The sequence below is a fragment of the Pipistrellus hanaki genome, assembly GCF_964339955.1.
Source record: "Pipistrellus hanaki genome assembly, chromosome: 1".
NCBI classification, from domain to species: Eukaryota; Metazoa; Chordata; class Mammalia; order Chiroptera; family Vespertilionidae; genus Pipistrellus; species Pipistrellus hanaki.
This window is the reverse complement of record NC_140503.1, coordinates 60,102,264-60,119,231: the sequence shown is the minus strand read 5'-3', so window position 1 is coordinate 60,119,231 and position 16,968 is coordinate 60,102,264. Positions and strand designations below refer to the sequence as shown.

General features: G+C 40.3%; 1 protein-coding gene across 7 annotated transcripts in view; it reads right to left on the bottom strand.

Moving 5' to 3' along the window:
• Positions 1 to 16,968, bottom strand: part of TP53BP1 (tumor protein p53 binding protein 1) — a 100,894-nt gene that overhangs the window by 68,212 nt on the left and 15,714 nt on the right. For 6 of the 7 annotated variants that reach the window (XM_084902684.1, XM_084902679.1, XM_084902682.1 and 3 more), the window contains exons 2-9: positions 12,669 to 12,857; positions 11,909 to 12,093; positions 11,614 to 11,704; positions 11,280 to 11,364; positions 4,659 to 4,786; positions 3,949 to 4,107; positions 3,442 to 3,571; positions 1,264 to 1,430 (exon numbers count right to left, since the gene is read on the bottom strand). In XM_084902684.1, the coding sequence (XP_084758810.1) occupies positions 1,264 to 1,430; positions 3,442 to 3,571; positions 3,949 to 4,107; positions 4,659 to 4,786; positions 11,280 to 11,364; positions 11,614 to 11,704; positions 11,909 to 12,093; positions 12,669 to 12,675 (952 nt within the window). In that variant the 5' untranslated portion in view covers positions 12,676 to 12,857. Of the gene's footprint in view, positions 1 to 1,263; positions 1,431 to 3,441; positions 3,572 to 3,948; positions 4,108 to 4,658; positions 4,787 to 11,279; positions 11,365 to 11,613; positions 11,705 to 11,908; positions 12,094 to 12,668; positions 12,858 to 14,120; positions 14,136 to 16,968 lie in introns of those variants that run through there. The other variant, XM_084902680.1, reaches the window with a different exon arrangement.

Genomic DNA, 16,968 nt, shown 5'->3' with positions numbered 1-16,968 from the left:
TAATAAAAATTTGACAAAAAGAATTCCTTAGTCCTTCATGTCATGATTAAAGCTTGAAAAAGGCCAGAATCCTGATATCTTGACTGCTCTTCTTTCTTGTGAAGGTTTAATTATAAAACAGCAAGTGAGACTTTTATTTCAAGGTCTACCTAAGGTGAAGTAAGCTCATGCCATAATATGGAGTTGGGAGAAGTCAAAATAATGCATATGACACCTGATAATATGAATGCAGCAATTTTCATGATTAGACCCTGAGCCTCCTCAAAGGGAGACAGAAAATATGAACATGTTAGTAAAAGAATATGTAAATAGCCAGTACTGATTTACAGTATGAAGAGTCTCCTGTTGGTCCCTTCTTAGCAACAGATGGAGTATCAGCTTTACTAATCCCAAGTATAAGGAATGTCTTAAATACAACCTACAGATTTAGGTCAGTGTTCTAACATATAAAGAAACAGTATATTTTGCAAGGCAAAATTGCTGCTCCTCTTCTAATCTGAGATCAACCGACAGATCAAGAGAGCTCACCTTTTTTTCTTTCTTGCTCTGTGGGACTGCTAGGAACAATAAATTGGATAGATCGGAAAGCATCAGGGGAAAGAGCAATAAGATCCTTAGTGACTCTGTATGTTTTGCACATATTCATAGCATAGTAAAGGAATACAACCCTCTCTCCTTCCCTCATTACAACCAACACATTGCAGCAGGTCCTCCAATAATGTCATTTCATTCAACATCATTTTGTTTTAATGTTGATGAAATGTCCTATGAACTTACCTCTTCTTTATGTTAGTTAGCCTACAGTAAAACGGGTTTTGTTATATGTTGTTTCATTCAAAACCACATAACCTATCGACAGCATGATGACTTGATGTATACTTTGCTAGTTATTACTGAAGCTTTCTGGCTCTGTGAGGTAACAGAATAAAGGGCTGGTGGGGGTTAACAAAATGTGAAATAAATACCACTCTGGTCTTCTAAGTTTTATATTCTTTCTCCTAGACCATAACTTCCTATTTGTGAACTAACAAACAGATAAGTACACTGTTAGCCAGGTGAATATGAAAAAACGTATATAAATACCAATCATTCTCAAAAAGACTTTCTCATTAATCAGCTAGAGGCATATTTTCCTTCCATATCACAAACAAGTCTGCATACCTATAAAGTGCCTTCTAACTTAAACAGTAGCCACAAAACTGAAATAAAAAGTTTTTCTCTTTGGAGAAGAGGGACTATACAGCAACTAATTACTCTTTGTACCTGTTTTATTGTTCTGGTCAAACAAGTCTTCCTGAGTTGACAAAACCTCAGGCTCTGGTGACTTCGGAATCTGCAGTCCACCTTCCAGAATTTCTTGAGCAGATGTTTGTTCTTTTGTTTCCATAGCAATAAGCGATACTTTGGGACTAGGAGGCATGTCCTCAGACCTAGGAGATTCACATCACCAGGAGAAAAAGTTGCTATGTTCAAATGTTTCATCTTTGAGCTAATAAACTTTTCCTGCATTTTGTCTGTTTTCCTTTAATAATTTCAAAATTTTTAATAGCTCTAGTATATATAACTACCTAGTGAAAATTAAGATACTATTTGATGATACAAACGTCTTAGCTCATTTCAAAGCCTGTTTAAGTCTCTCACACAGCAATACCTCTTTTCAACACTGCATCTCTACTGCACTACATGAGATTACTGATGAGTCATTTAGGAATTTTTGTTACATATGCTATTATCTACACATGCATGGAGATTTTTAATCCAGGCTACAGCAATGTCAGTTCTACCAAATGACCTTCCAAGGAAAGGGCCTGGGTATGAATTATTCTCTGAACTTATTCTCACATACATTACCTTCTGTTGGCCTTTTCCATTTGATCTACTAAATCTAAGCCCCAAACCAACACTGCACACTAGTACTATTTACACTTGTAAGACATTCACTGCTTATTCCTTTCCAGATTCTTGAGATTTACCTACTCTACAATTTCCCAGAGTAAACAGAATAGCTAAACTAGCTAGTGTGCAACTTCCTAAAGAAAAGCCTAACCTGGCCAGTGTGGCTCAGTGTGAGCATCAACTCATGAACCAGAAGGTCACAGTCCCATTTCCATTCAGGGCACATGCCCAGGTTGCAGGTTGCAGGTTGCAGAAGAGGGGTCCCCAGAAGAGGGCTGCAGAAGGCAGCCAATCAATGATTCTCTCATCACTGATGTTTCTATCCTCTCTCCCTCTCCCTTCCTGTCTCTAAAATCAACAAAAACATATTAAGAAAAAAAGAGAGAGAAAAAAAGAGGAAGGTAGGGAGGGAGGGAAGAGAGGAAAGAGAGGAAGGAAGGAAAGAAGGAAGACCTAAAAACTCAGGCCCAGTTATAAGCTGAGTGCTTTGCATTAGAAAGTCAACTTCTCTTTATATTCAATTTTATTCAGGATCCCAGAACCCCATTCCCCACTATTTCTTTTTTTAAAAAATACGTTTTATTGATTTTTTTACAGAGAGGGAGAGGGATAGAGAGCTAGAAACATCGATGAGAGAGAAACATTGATCAGCTGCCTCCTGCACACCCCCCCCCCCAAGGGATGTGCCCACAACCAAGGCACACACCCTTGACCGGAATTGAACCCAGGACCCTTCAGTCCGCAGGCCAACGCTCTATCCACTGGGCCAAACCAGTTTCGGCCCCACTATTTCTTTTCTTTTTTTTTTTCTTTTCTTTTTTTAATCTTCATTGTTGAAAGTATTACAGATAGATGTCTCCTTTTTTCCCCATCAACCCCCTCCACCCCACATCCGTCCCCTCCCCACTATTTCTACAGAAGGAAGTAACAATATTGAATGTTTAGTTATCCCCGCCCCAAACTGGAAGCATCTCACTTTTCCTCTGCCGTATCCAAACTTGAGCTATTGACCAGATGCCACACTGTTTTGAAAACAACAATCACAATGGGCAGAAGAGAGAAAGGCTGCCCAATTCCTACCAAATTAAGAGCATAATGAACTTGGGAAAGGATATCTCCCTAAATCTTTATCATAAATTACCAAATGCAGGATACCCAACAACCCAAAACAATCTGGGTGCCCTTCAAGTACAGAAACAGTAAGACTTTCAAAGATAATATTCATGTGACTCCTCCTAACACCAGAGAGGCTAGAATATCGCCCACAGAGAGGCAGTAGGCAAAGATCAAAGAGGAGAAGCAACCCAAGATTAAGGAGTAATGCTTATAGTTACAGCAGCAATAAAATGGCTTTGTAATATGCCTAAAGATAAGGATACAAAGAGAATTCATGAATAATCAACATTTTTATTGGACCAAAAAAATGCTAGGGGGAAAAAAGGGGAGCGATGAAAATCAAAAATTTCTGAAAATCCTGGCCAAGTGAAATGAGTATAAACCTACAGCAAAAACCCAAAAATACTTTCTAGAAAGAACATGGGTTACCTTGCAGTTGAAGGATTTTGCTCTTGTACCACATGTATGTCCTTACTGGGTTGTGCTACCACAGGGGCATCCTTGCTGAGCTGTTCTGCCATGGAGGTATCTTCATTGGTCTGCTCTTCATGCTTAATTGCTTGAAGTGTTAGAAGAAAGAAAGGAGATATTAAAAAAAAAAAAAAGAGAGAGAGAGAGAGGAGATATTTAATTTTTCAAAGTACTAGAAGCAGTCTCTAATGCTTTTTTAAAGGTAAAGATTTTAATAGACAGAAGTCCAAGTGGAAAATATATACATTTTCCAAAAAGAAAAACCAATAACTCACACACAAAAAAAAACACTAATCTGCAAGCCATCGACTGATAAGTACTTGCCAGACAACTCTGCAACCTTACTATGTTAACATAGATTATATTAACTTAGATAGCTATGAAATGTTATCAAGGAAAGAAGAGCTCTAGCATGGGATGAAAATGCTTATAAACAATTCCAAATGCCAGAAAACAGTTTCATACCAAGATCAGCATCCACATGAGGTAGCCTCGTATAACCAGAGTTGGTGGTTACTGACTGCAGAGGCTCTTTGTCTACTTCATATGGCACAGTATTTTCCTCAACATCCTGGCTCTGGGAGAGTTCCAGAACCCCAAAGCCCAGCTGTGAAGAGGCAGGATCTAGGAACAAGGCCCAAAGAAATTAGGTATCATCCTACAATATTATGCACCAGGCCAGGTGCTATCACTTAGCAAAAGAAGGTCATGTTACATCCTTCAAATCAAAGCCCTGCCCTCCCCCAGTTTTTTCAAAATAAAATCAAAATAGAAGCAGTAAAAGTGAAGGGGGAAAATGTGTAATGAAACAAAACAAAAAAGTTGCATGCTATAAAACCTTGCAAGCACCTATTATAAGTAGACTACTTCTATTTCTTGAAAATATACATAAACCATACCCATACTCAATAATTCAATGTACTTCCAGCCCCATAAAGCATACATCCCAAAAATATTTGATTACAAAAGGAAGAAGAGTCAGTATGCGCAAAGAGGCTATCCAATGACCTGGAAATTCCTAAACACCAAAGTAGGTGAAATATGTTATACTAAGCAATTTCTCAATTTATGATGACAAATCTATAACCTGATAAAAAGAAAAAAAAATAGTGTCTGAATGCTCACAATAAAAGGACTTAGAACAATCTACTATTCTGAAAAAGGCGTAAAGCTACCTTCAGCATCAAGGGAATGTGTGGCAACATCCAGAGAATCTTCTTCCTTTTCCCCCTTCTCCTTGTCTTCCACTTCTTCCTTCTCTTCCCCCACAGGAGGAGCAGGTTCCACTGACCGTCCCAAAGAACTACACAGCGGAAAGAGACAATCACGTGTTCCCAGACAGGTTGGGACATTTCGCTCAAAGCACTCTGGAATTTCATTGTGACTCCCCACACACCAACCACCTTTTAAGCAAATTTGAAGAAGTAAAAAGCCTCACCCCATTATTGCTTCTTTCTACAGACAAGCACTAAACAGGTTAACAACTCAAAAACAGTATACAAAATTAAGTAGCACAATCATTAAACAGAAGAAAGAAACAAACATACTTGAATTTTATCTTTCTCTGGAAAGATATGAGCAGTGACAGAAAAATCTTGCACTCAAGAGAATTACTGACAAGTGATAATAGATATGGATTAGATGTGCAGGGAAGGGGTTCAAAAATACATCTATTAAAGCAAACAATTCACAAAAATACTATAGTAAAAAATCTTAGAATACATATATAGAACCAGAATATCTGAATAAAATGTATTTTATAAGGTAAGATGCCTATTTTTTTAACCTTCACCTAAGAATGTTTTTATTCTTTTGAGAGAGAGAGGAAGGAAAAGGGAGAGAGAGATTTTAGAGAGAGAAGAATATGAGAGACAAACATCAAACGGTTGCCTCTCATTGGCATCCCTATTTCCCCCCCTCTCCCTCATATGTACCCTGGTATGTACCCTGACCAAGAATCAAACCCACAACCTTTGGCTCATAAGACGATGCTCCAACCAACTGAGCCACACCAGCCAAGGTGAGGCCTATACATTTTTAAAAATGTATTTTTATTGATTTCAGAGAGGAAGGGAGAGGGAGAGTGGCAGAAACATCAATGATGAGAGGGAATCATTGATTGGCTGCCTCCTGCACAACCCCTACTGAGGATTAAGCTGGCAACCTGGGCATGTGCCCTTAACTGGAATTGAACCCAGGACCCTTTAGTCCACAGGCTGACACTCTATCACTGAGCCAAACCAGCTGGGCAGAGCTATTTATTTTTTTTAAAGATTACATCACAGGTCAAAAAACATAATAAACAAAAGTAAAAGACAAATAACAACTAGGCAAAAATCTGCAACAAGTATTACAAAAAAAATAGTCTCACCCTAGCTGGTTTTGCTCAGTGGACAGAGCATGGGCTTGCAATAAAAATAAAAACCAATAAAAATATATTTTAAAAAAAGACTGGTTACTCTTAAAAAATTGTGTGTGTGTGTGTGTATACATATATATGTATATGTGTGTGTGTGTGTGTGTGTGTGTGTATATATATGTGTGTGTGTATACATATATATGTATATGTGTGTGTGTGTATATATAAAGGTAAAGTTCATATATATATATATATATATATATATATATATATGAACTTTACCTTTTTTAAAGGTAAAGATTTTAATAGATAGAAAATTGGAAAATTTTTAGTATGAACTATATTAACTATATTGTCAGATATTAAAGAACTAGAGGCTAGGAAGGGAGGGGAGGGAGGTAATCTAGGACCCCTAGGTAGGGTGCCTAGCCAGGCTGATAATCAGGGCCAATCAGGGCTCTCCTTCCTTTCTCCCACTCCCCAACCCTCCCCCATCTTCCCCCGCTGCTGGCCGGCAGCTGGCCCCGCCCCCAGGCTCCTCCGCCACCAGAAGTTGCCTCCCTCTGCAGGTGACAGGCATGGGGTGCAATTGCTGGCTGGCCCTGCACATCCGCCACAGCGTCACTGGCCAGTTGCCTGGGCCTTTCTCTGTGGGACAAGTGACCACAGGGCCCCCAAATCAGTTGCCCTAGAGAGGGAGCCCCTGCCCATCTGGCCAGAGCTCCACGATAGATTGCTGCCCTGCTGAGAGAAGCCCCGTCCACCTGCTGCGGCCACCAGCCGGGTAGCCTGGGCCTCCCTCTACGGGGTGATCGTGGGGTGATGGCTGGACACCCCCCCACAATTGCACTGCGCCTGCCTTGGCTGGCCTGGCACCAGTGCGTGTCATAGCATGGTCGTGCAGAAGGTCATCCAGACAGTTGTTCTGCTGTTCGGTCATTTGGTCAATTTGCATATTACACTTTTATTATTATAGATTAATACTTTCTTTGGTGTGGTAATGGTATTATGATCATATGGAATAATATATTTTTCTTAGATGATAAATGCTAAAATATTTAAGGGGAATTATATCTGCAACTTAGTTTCACATGATTTAGCACATGCATATATACACACAGAGAACAAATGTGTACTATCCTTTAATCTTTTCTGGAGGTTTAAATTTTTAAAATAAAAATCTTGGGGGAAATGCTATTAAAAGTTTTAATTGTCATAGGAAAAATGTTCATGTTGTTAAGCAAAAAGGGTCAGCAAACATACTGACCACACGTCAACTATGCAAATCAAGTCCACAAATGAAGAGGGAAAATAAACCAAAATGTTTATAGCAATTAGCCTCTGGGTGGCAGAATTATAGATGTTTTTTGCTTCCTTGTAAACGTTTAATATTTCATACAACTATTGAGCATAAGCATAAGAGGAGAAAATATAAATTTGTAAATTTGGGGACCCAAGAAAAAGAAAAGGAATATTTTCACAAAAATAAAATACAGTTGACCCTTGAACAACACAATGGGCATAGGCGCTGCCCCCCATGCAGTTGAAAATACACGTGTAACTTTTGACTCTCCCAAAACTTTAGTGATCCATTAGTATCTGGGTGAACTAGTTCCAGGACCCCTATGGATAACTAAACCCAAGAATGATCAAGTCCCTTATTTGAAACTAGAGGTCTGGTGCACAGATTCATGCACCAGTGGGGTCCCCCGGCCTGGCCTGTGGGGATCAGTGGACCTCCACGCTGCTGCAGCCCGGCCTTAACCACTAACTCATGGGGGAGGAGGGGCACGCAGGGGGAGTACTGCAGCTGGAGCACACTGACCACCAGGGGACAGCTCCTGAGTTGAGCATTTGCCCCCTGGTGGTCAGTGCATGTCATAGCTACCAACTACCATAGGGTTGTCCAGTTGCTTAGGATTTTATATATAGAGATAGTATAGAACAATGTTGGCCCTTCATATCCATGGATCCCCAACTATGGATCAAAAATACTGTTTTGCACCCAGCCACAGTATCTTAGTGGTTGAGCGTTGACCTATGAGCCAGGAGGTCAAGGTTGGGTTGTAAGCCTGATCTCCAGTAGGGGGCAGATAGGAGACCGCCAATCAGTAATTCTCTCTCATCATTGGTGTTTCTATCTCTGAAATCAATTTTAAGAAAAAATTTTAAATACTGTTTCCCATCTGCAATTGGTTGAATCCATGCATGTAAAACCCAATGACTGTGCATTTATGAAAAAAATATGCACATAAGTGGACATACATATACATTTAAAACCCATGTTGTTCAAGAGGCAAGTATAGAACATTACTTGCATAACTGGGAGGACCAGACAGATGCATGACCTTGGGAAATACAGGAAAAGAAAGTCCAAGAGCAAATAACAAAAAGCAGAAGAGCCATGAAAGATAGCACAAACCACACATCTTGGATCTTCATTTGTCTCCTTTAGTATTTTTCTTCCTGTCCCCGACCTAAATGCTGGTAGGCTCAGTGAGTCCTTGGACCTCTATGCACCTACCCTCTCCTCCTCAGTACTCTTACCCAGACTTGAGCTTTCAATATAACCCACATGCTATGACTCTGCAATTTAAATCTCCAGCACAAACCTTCCCCGAGCTCCACACTTGTACATCGCTGACTACTTCCAACTGGCAATTGAAAAGGCAGCTCAACGTTAACTTGTCTCTAACTGACTTCCTCCTGTAGCACATCTCAATGAACAGTAACTCCATTCTTCAAACCAAAAACATTGTTACTTCCTTCCTTACTCTCATGTTCAATCTGTCTTTGAATCCTATTAGCAAATACCTAGAGCCATCCACTTCTCTGCTCTAGCCACTGTCATATTATGTCTAAATTATTTACATTGTCTCCTAGTTGGTCTTCCTGCCTCTGCTCCCCCTTCAGTCTATTCCTTTTATTAATTTTATTTAAATAGCTTCTTTTATTTTTAATTATTTTCATTTTTCCAGCTTTTCCGAGGTACAATCCTATATAATAAAGATGTAATATGCAAACGGTTGTAATGCCGTGAAGCGTAATGACAGACCACATAAAGACCGGATCACGGATCAGCAGGAGGGTGGGGGAGCAAGCTACAAGTGGGCAGTGGAGAGCTATAGGAGGGGCAGGGCAGCAAGCTATGAGGGGGGACAGCGGGTGGAGAGCTATTGGAGGGCGGCAGCTAGCTACTGGCAAAGGCTACTAGTCAACAGATAAAAACTATATACCTTCAGACTATTCTTGATCCAGCAATCAGAGTGATCAGGTTAAAATCTAAGTCAGATTATGCCATTCCTCTGTTCAAAATTTTTAAATGCCTATCTACCTCACTAAGAGTAATAGCTAAATTGCTCACAGTGCCCAATGTTTACAGATTCTGGTCCCCTCTTTACCTCTCTGACTTCTTCTCTCACTCCTCTCAATCACTCCACCTGCAGCCACACTAACCTTGCCATTTCTCAAAAATGCCAAGCACGCTCACACCTCAGGGCCTTTGCACTTATCCCAGATAACAACAGAGATCACTTAATCACTTAAGATTTTTTTAAAATATATTTTTATTGATTTTCAGAGAGGGAGAGGGAGAGAGAAATAGAAACATCAATGATGAGAGAGAATCATTCATTAGCTGTTTCCTGCTCGCCTGCACTGGGGATCCAGCCCAAAACCTGGGCATGTGCCCTGACTGGGAATAGAACTGTGATCTCCTAGCTCATAGGTCCACGCTCAACAACTGAGCCACACCTGCCGGCACCACTTATGACTTTTAATCAAATGCCACAACAGAGAAGCAATCCCCAAGTCACTCTATATAAACCTGCAACTCCTGTGATATTCCCTATTGCCATTTGGTTTATTTTTCTCTTCAGCCCTATGAATATCTAACATACTATATCTTTTACTTATTCATCATGCATTGCTATATCCCATACAAGAATGTAAGCTACATTAAGGTCTAGAATTTTCATCTCTTCTGATCACTTTATATCCCCAATATTCAATATAGTGCTTGACTCAGTAAATATTTATAGAATGATTCGTTAAATCAGAAGAGGCTTTATTTTCAATTTGAAATCATTCAAAATAAAATATTACTGCAAATATTTAAAAAAATCAGAATGCCCTGGCCAGGTGACTCAGTTGGTTGGAGCGCTGTCCCACGCACCAAAATGGGTACAGGTTTGGTTCCCAATCAGGGCACATACCTGGTTACGGTTCAATCCCTGGTCAGGGTGCGTATGGGATGCAACCAATCAATGTTTCTCCCTCAGGTAGGTGTTTATTTCTCTCTCTCTTTCTGTCTGTCTTTCCCCTCCCCTCTCTCTAAAAAGTCAATAAAAAATACATATTCTCAGGTGAGGATTTTTTTTAAAAATCAGAAGAGGATTAATTATAGATAAAAAATAATACTAATCTTAAACTTTTCTCCACTGTCTAAGCTGATGGAAGAATAAAACAAAGGTTTAAGAATATTGTTTTAAAGTACAAAAGTAATTAATGAAATAACTAAAATAATTATTACAAAATTGAGAAAGCGTTGTTGGGAAGAAATCCTCATCTTCACTTATGGAACTCGATTATCTTAATCTGATAAAATAATAAATGGCACTATAATAGTGTTACTTTGTTTTACAATAGTTTTAAGGGCAAGGAAGATGACCTCCCAAAAAAGTAAAAACACAAACACATAAATAAGATTGCCTCTGCGAAAGGAGACCAAGGATGAGAAAGAACTCTCTGCTTTTCATTATAAATTCTTTTTAAAATTAACTTTGCATTCATATTATTCTGTTAAAAATATTTAACAGATCTCATCAAAACTAAAAACCTACTCTGTGGAACACCCTCTGAAGAGGATGATAAGACAAGCTGCAGAGTGGAAGAATAAATTTGCATATCGTACATCCTAGAAAGGACTAGTATCTAGAATATAAAAAGAACTCTCAAAACATAATAAAAGCATCCAATCTAGTACCTCGAATAAAAAATAAACTCAATAAGTCGGCGATGGGAAGACAAAGTAAAAAGTGAATACTATTTGAATAGAATTTGAATTAAACATTCTGGGTCTAAAACTGGTGAGGTGCTTTGGTTGGTGGAAAGCATGCCTAACAGTTTTGGCAATATACTTAGATATATTATTTGATTTTTTTTCAATTAATAAGTCGTATTCTAGTGCTAAGAATAAGGAATACTTATTTTGTTTCACAGGTACGAGACAGATCACAATATAAATAATGTAGATGTAAAAATGTTATTACCTTCACTAAAGCGATTCCAGCTAACAGCACTAACACAATCCTCAAATCTCACTCACTAATTCACAAAAATAAGATTAATCCCTTTATCTTTGGGATGAGTCAAAGGTACAGACAAAAGAACTGATCCATTAATAAAGGTAAATAAATTTCTTCAAACACTAGTATACCTGCTTGTCCTGTTTGGCTGAGGCAACTGTTCAATGACCTGACTCATGGAACCACATGTATCCAAATGAGAAGAATCCATAGGGTCTGAAAAATACAAGAGGATATTAGCACAAAAGGCATTTACCACTAAACTTTAATGCAAATTCAGGAATGCAGACAATGCAAACTTAATCAGCTACATTACAGAAAACCAACCTTCTGCATGCCTACCATGCACCAGATAGCTACTGTGCTAGACTTCCTTACATACAACCGCCACAACCACGTTTAAATCCGCCCAGCTCAAACAAGTGCACCCTGGCAAAATGGGACTGACAGTTTGAAACACCTCACCTGCAGCTTTGTCTTCTTTCAGATGTTCATTGAGCCCACTTTTACCGTCTCCTTGTTCTCCAGCTGATTGCTCAGGGTTGGACACAACATCCTAGAAAACAGACATGCGTAATATCCCCACTACAGATGAAATCATTTAAAATGAGACATATTTTTTGTGAATACAGTGATTCCATTTTTTTTCAACTAATTGTACCCAAAAGACCTGAGTACTTCTATTTGCTGGTTGGTCTAGATTATGGGAAGGGGGAGGGGCGGAATCTGCTCAATCATTTTCAAACAAGGTATCACTCACCAACACAGGGTTCTCTTTGTGTGTCTGCAAATTGGGAAGGTGTCGAGAGAGCACACTGAAGTGAGAACCAGAATCATCTTCTAGAACCTGGCTTTCAGGCTGGGAATCTTCAATGATCAGGCAAGGAGTGTCTTGCTGAGAGAAATCTGAATCCAGCTGACTTCCAGTAGGGTCCATCTGCTCCCCTGGAATGGAGTAACAAAAGATCAGTTCTATGCAACCTACTAGCCTCCCTCACGCAGTTTGAGCTTAAATAATGAGGCGGGAAGTACAGGAGTTGGGGAAAGGGGGACCACCCAAAGCTCTTTCAATTAAAACAGGATGATCTTGCAAGCACTTTCCCCATCATACTTCCCAAGATCCGATTCCTCATGACTTACAATCAGCCTGCCTGTCCTCTCCCTCTCCTTCTCCATCACCTTCCCGTAGACACCCTTTCCCCTCCTTCCTAATCTCGTCTCTTCCCGCCCCTTTTTCCACCCCCCCACAACTCTCCCTTCTTCCCTCTGGCGCCTCTACCACCCCCAGAAGGTTGCTCTGCCACCTCTGTTCGCCAGAACCCCCACAGCCCTTCACGCTTGCTTGCGACCACTCAGCCTTCCTAGCTCCTGCTTCCCCACCCCCTCCGCGGGGCCCTCCAACCCTTTCCCAGTCACCGCCGCCATGCTTGCCACCCCGCCCCCTCCGGTCAGCCATTCCTCCAGACCCCAAAGCCGAGACTTCCGAGCTGACTGCACCCCCGCTCTCCCCCAGACAGTACCGGGCATCTCGGCGGGAGGTCCCTCGCGCTCCAGTGAGAGATCTCTGCACACTCCCCGGGTCCCTCCAGCTCTATCCCCAGATTGTCGCTGTCGCCACCGCCGCCACCGGCCTCGAACTCCGCCTTTTCCCGCGCGTCACTCGGTACCGGCTTGCCCATTCGCTGTGGCTGTCTGCCACTCAAAAATTCCTGCGGATGATTGGTGAATGAGGCACAGCGCCCCGCCCCGCGCAAGAAAAAGGAACCCGGCGGCGTGTTTCCATGGCAGCATGGACCTTGCAGGCCCTCCCCCTTGTAGAACCTTAGAATGACAGTATCCTTGAACCGAAGGGACCTTGAGAGGGCGTGAAATATATTCCCTAGCCTCCAGGACAATGGTTTATACCACTACTCAGAAAATAAAAAAAGATGCTTTTGTCCTTCGTGCACTTAAAACCCCTTCTCTGACTCTCTTCAGTGGAAAGAAGAGGGTTTCCCCGGCTGTCTAATGAAAGGGCAAAGAAAAGGATCCAGGATGGCTGGGATTCCTAAGCTGATGGAACTGGAGAGAGAAGACTCTTTGGGGTCTACCTGTGTCAATCAGGATCATTTTTGTGGGCCTCTACCTGAATTCAAGACCCTCACATTGCATCTCTGCCAGTTCGTCTTCTCCCTTCTCTCCCTCCACCTCCCCCATTTGCATTGTCTAAGGACCCCAGGAAACCATATTTTTTCTATTGCCATTTCCTGTCTGGAACTTAGTTCATGCTTCACATTTGCTGATTGTTACCCTATCATGTGTGGGATTGTAGCCTATGAGACTATAGCCCCAGACAATTCTCCCGTCTCTGAGAGAATTGAGCGCAGTGATTCTCAGACTCTGAGGTGAAGCGAACAGCTGCTGCCCCTTTAACAATATGACCTCAAAGATTCCTCCAAGACCTGAGTCTATTATCCTAATTATGGTGTCGGGATCTTATAGAAGGTGTAGCAGCTGTGACTTGTATTAATGAAGTAGGCCCCAGAGGAATACGGTTTTTGTTGATTTGATGTTGTTGTTTTTTAAGTGGTTGGATCTGAGATGGATTTCTACACAAGAGAAGCTGTCAGAAAGGAAAGCACCTAGCACCGTGCCAAGCATATACATAGTAGGCATTCACTAGGAGATAGTTTCCTCTCTCTACCCCAGGCTCAGAAAGACTTAGACACAGCCCAACCATGATTCTCCCATCCTATTAAACCCCAACTCAGCATTCAATATAGGCTAAGCTAAAATGGAGCTGCCTACCAACCAATCTTCACCCTGCTCTTATAAATTACAGTGATCATCTTTTTCAAACTAAAACTCAAAGGATGTCATCGGAGCATGTGTTACTTATTTCAGACAGACTCTGAAATAAAAATTTCCTGAAAATTCTAGAATTTATTATTGCTTATAACTATAATATAATTAGGGTCCCCAGAATATTTTACCGTATTAGTGGAGCAAAGACGGAACAGAACACACAGATTCATGCCACTTCTTCACCTTGAAGTTTATAATTGACACCTCTCCTCCTCCACTCCTAATGCTGCAGAAGACAGGTGACCAAATAAATAAAATCTCAAAAGGACCAAGTCAAGTTACTATTAAGTAACTTCACTAGGTAGACAAAGTGAATTCATCTCCTCAGTTTGAGAGGACACAAACAACTGGCTTCTGTGTGGGGCAAATCTTGACCTTGAATCCCATAAAAATCTCCCAAAAGTCACTGTATTTTTGCTCTCCTTTGTCCTGCTATTGCATTTCTCCTCTCCAAGCAAGACATAAACAGGCCTTCCTGATTATTTGACAAACAACTGTGTTTGTCAAGACTCGTAAGCTATACACTAAAAAGGATAAACTAAACCTTGATAAACATAACTAAAAAAAAAAAAATAGATAAACAATTAAGTGAGCCAGAGCCATTACCATTACTAAATAAAACAAGAGCCTTGCCCAGCTGGTAGGGCTCAGTGGTTGAGCATCAACCTATGAACCAGCAGGTTTAATCCCCAGTGTAGGTTGTGCAGGAGACAATGGTCAATGATTCTTTCTCATCATTGATTTTTCTATCTGTCTCTCCCTTAAAAAAAATAAATAAAAATTAAAGGTTGAAAGTTCTTTTTTTATTTTATTTTTTTAAAATATATTTTATTGATTTTTTACAGAGAGGAAGGGAGAGAAATAGAGAGCTAGAAACATCGATGAGAAACATCGACTAGCTGCCTCTTGCACACCCCCTACCGGGAATGTGCCCGCAACCAATGTACATGCCCTTGACCGGAATCGAACCTAGGACCTTTCAGTCCGCAGACCGACACTCTACCACTGAGCAAAACCGGCTTGGGCAAAAGTTTTTATTTAAAAAAAAAAAAAAAACTAATAAAAAAAATAAGAGCCTTAAAAACTGTGAAGAAAAATTGTGAATTGCTTGTTAGACAGTATGACAATTAAATTAATTGCTACCCATAAATATCAGAAAATGCAGGCAGATGGTCATCCACTGGGGCTGTAACTGATTGCAATTGAGTGAGCTAAAGGCCTTTATTGATTCTTAGGCTGAAAAGGACCGTCCGCACACCTTTCTACAGGAGCATCTTTACCTAAAACACCTCAGATTGAGAGAAATCTCATCTACCTCTAAAGCCCTTCCAGACAAGAAAATTCCACCAGACCCTGTGTTGACTCATTTTAGAGTTTAACAAACCTCATTATCAAAAATTTCTTCCCATAAGGCTGGGATCATCTCATCTTGTCCAATAATTCCACAATATGTTTCAACCAATAAAAAAATAAACAAATGCTATATACTTAGTCATTTTCTGAGGTTTCCTCACAGATTTCTCTAAACAAAAAAAAACCTCAAACCATTTAATTTTACCTCAGAAACTATTCACCAACACTTACATTTGCTTCATGGTTTTCCTTTGGAAACTCATAGTTTGGCAGCTCAGTGGCAGAGAACTTTACTGAGGATCTGACAAGTAGTAAATTTAATGATAAGTTATTATATATCTCTTTTAAGCTTCAATATTAAAGTATTACATAGTGACTTATATTTAACAGGTAATTATGAACTTCTATTGCACAGTCGTATACCAATGATACAATTAGTTAATAACATGTATTAAATTTTAAAATGTGGCAGGTATTGTATTCTGTTTTACATTCATTAGCTCACCAAAAAGCCTCATAACTCTTTGAAGGTTACAGATGAGGACAGATGAGGACACTAGGTTAGAGCAGCGATTTTCAATTGGTGTGCTGTGAGAATTTAAAATAAATATATTTTTACTAGAGGGCTGATGCACAAAGATTTGTGCAAAAATGGGCCTTCCTTACCCTGACTATCAGCACCACCTTTGCTCCAGCCAGAGCCACCTTTCCACCTTCCCACGCTGCCCAGAGGTCTGGAGTGGCTAGTGAGGTGCAGAACTCCTGCCCCACCTCACCCCCAGCCCAGCAGCTTGGCGCCTCTGTATGCAAATTAACCCAGCATCTTTGTTGGGTTAATTTGCATACTCACTCCTGATTGGCTAGAGGGTGTCGTGAAGGTATGGTCAATTTGCATCTTATTCTTATATTAGTATAGATTGATTTCAGAGATGAAGGGAGAGATAGAGAGAAATAGACACATCAATGAATAATAAGAGAGAACTATTGATTGGCTGCCTCCTACAGGATCTCACTGGGGATTGAGCCAGCAACCCAAGCATGTGCCCTGACCAAGAAATCGAACTGTGATTTCCTAGTTCATTGGTCGACACTCAACTACTGAGCCATGCTAGTGAGGCTGCAAGAATTTTTAAAACCTGACTATTTAGTTAAAGCACTGACATCTTTTCCTTTAGATTGACAAATTTAAAAAATGACAACAGCCCTAGCCAATTTGGATCAGTAGATAGATCCAGCCTGAGGACTGAAAGGTCCCAGGTTCGATTCCAGTCAAGTGCATATGCCCAAGTTGTGGGCTCAATCCTCAGTAGGGGGTGTGCAGGAGGCAGCCTATCAATGATTCTCTCATCGTTGATGTTTCTACCTCTCTCTTCCTCTCCATTCCTCTCCGAAATAAATAAGAATATATATTTTTAAATAACAATAGTCAATACAAACAATAGCCATCCAGTGTGAATGAATCAAAATTATGCCTATTTTTTTGTGTGTCAGACCGGCAAAAATAATTTTTTTTGGTGTGGCACCTAATTTTAGTAATTAGTTTATGTGTGCCATGAGATGAAAAAGGTTAAAAATCACTAGTTTAGAGAGATGAGATAATTTATACAATGTCTCAGAGCTGGC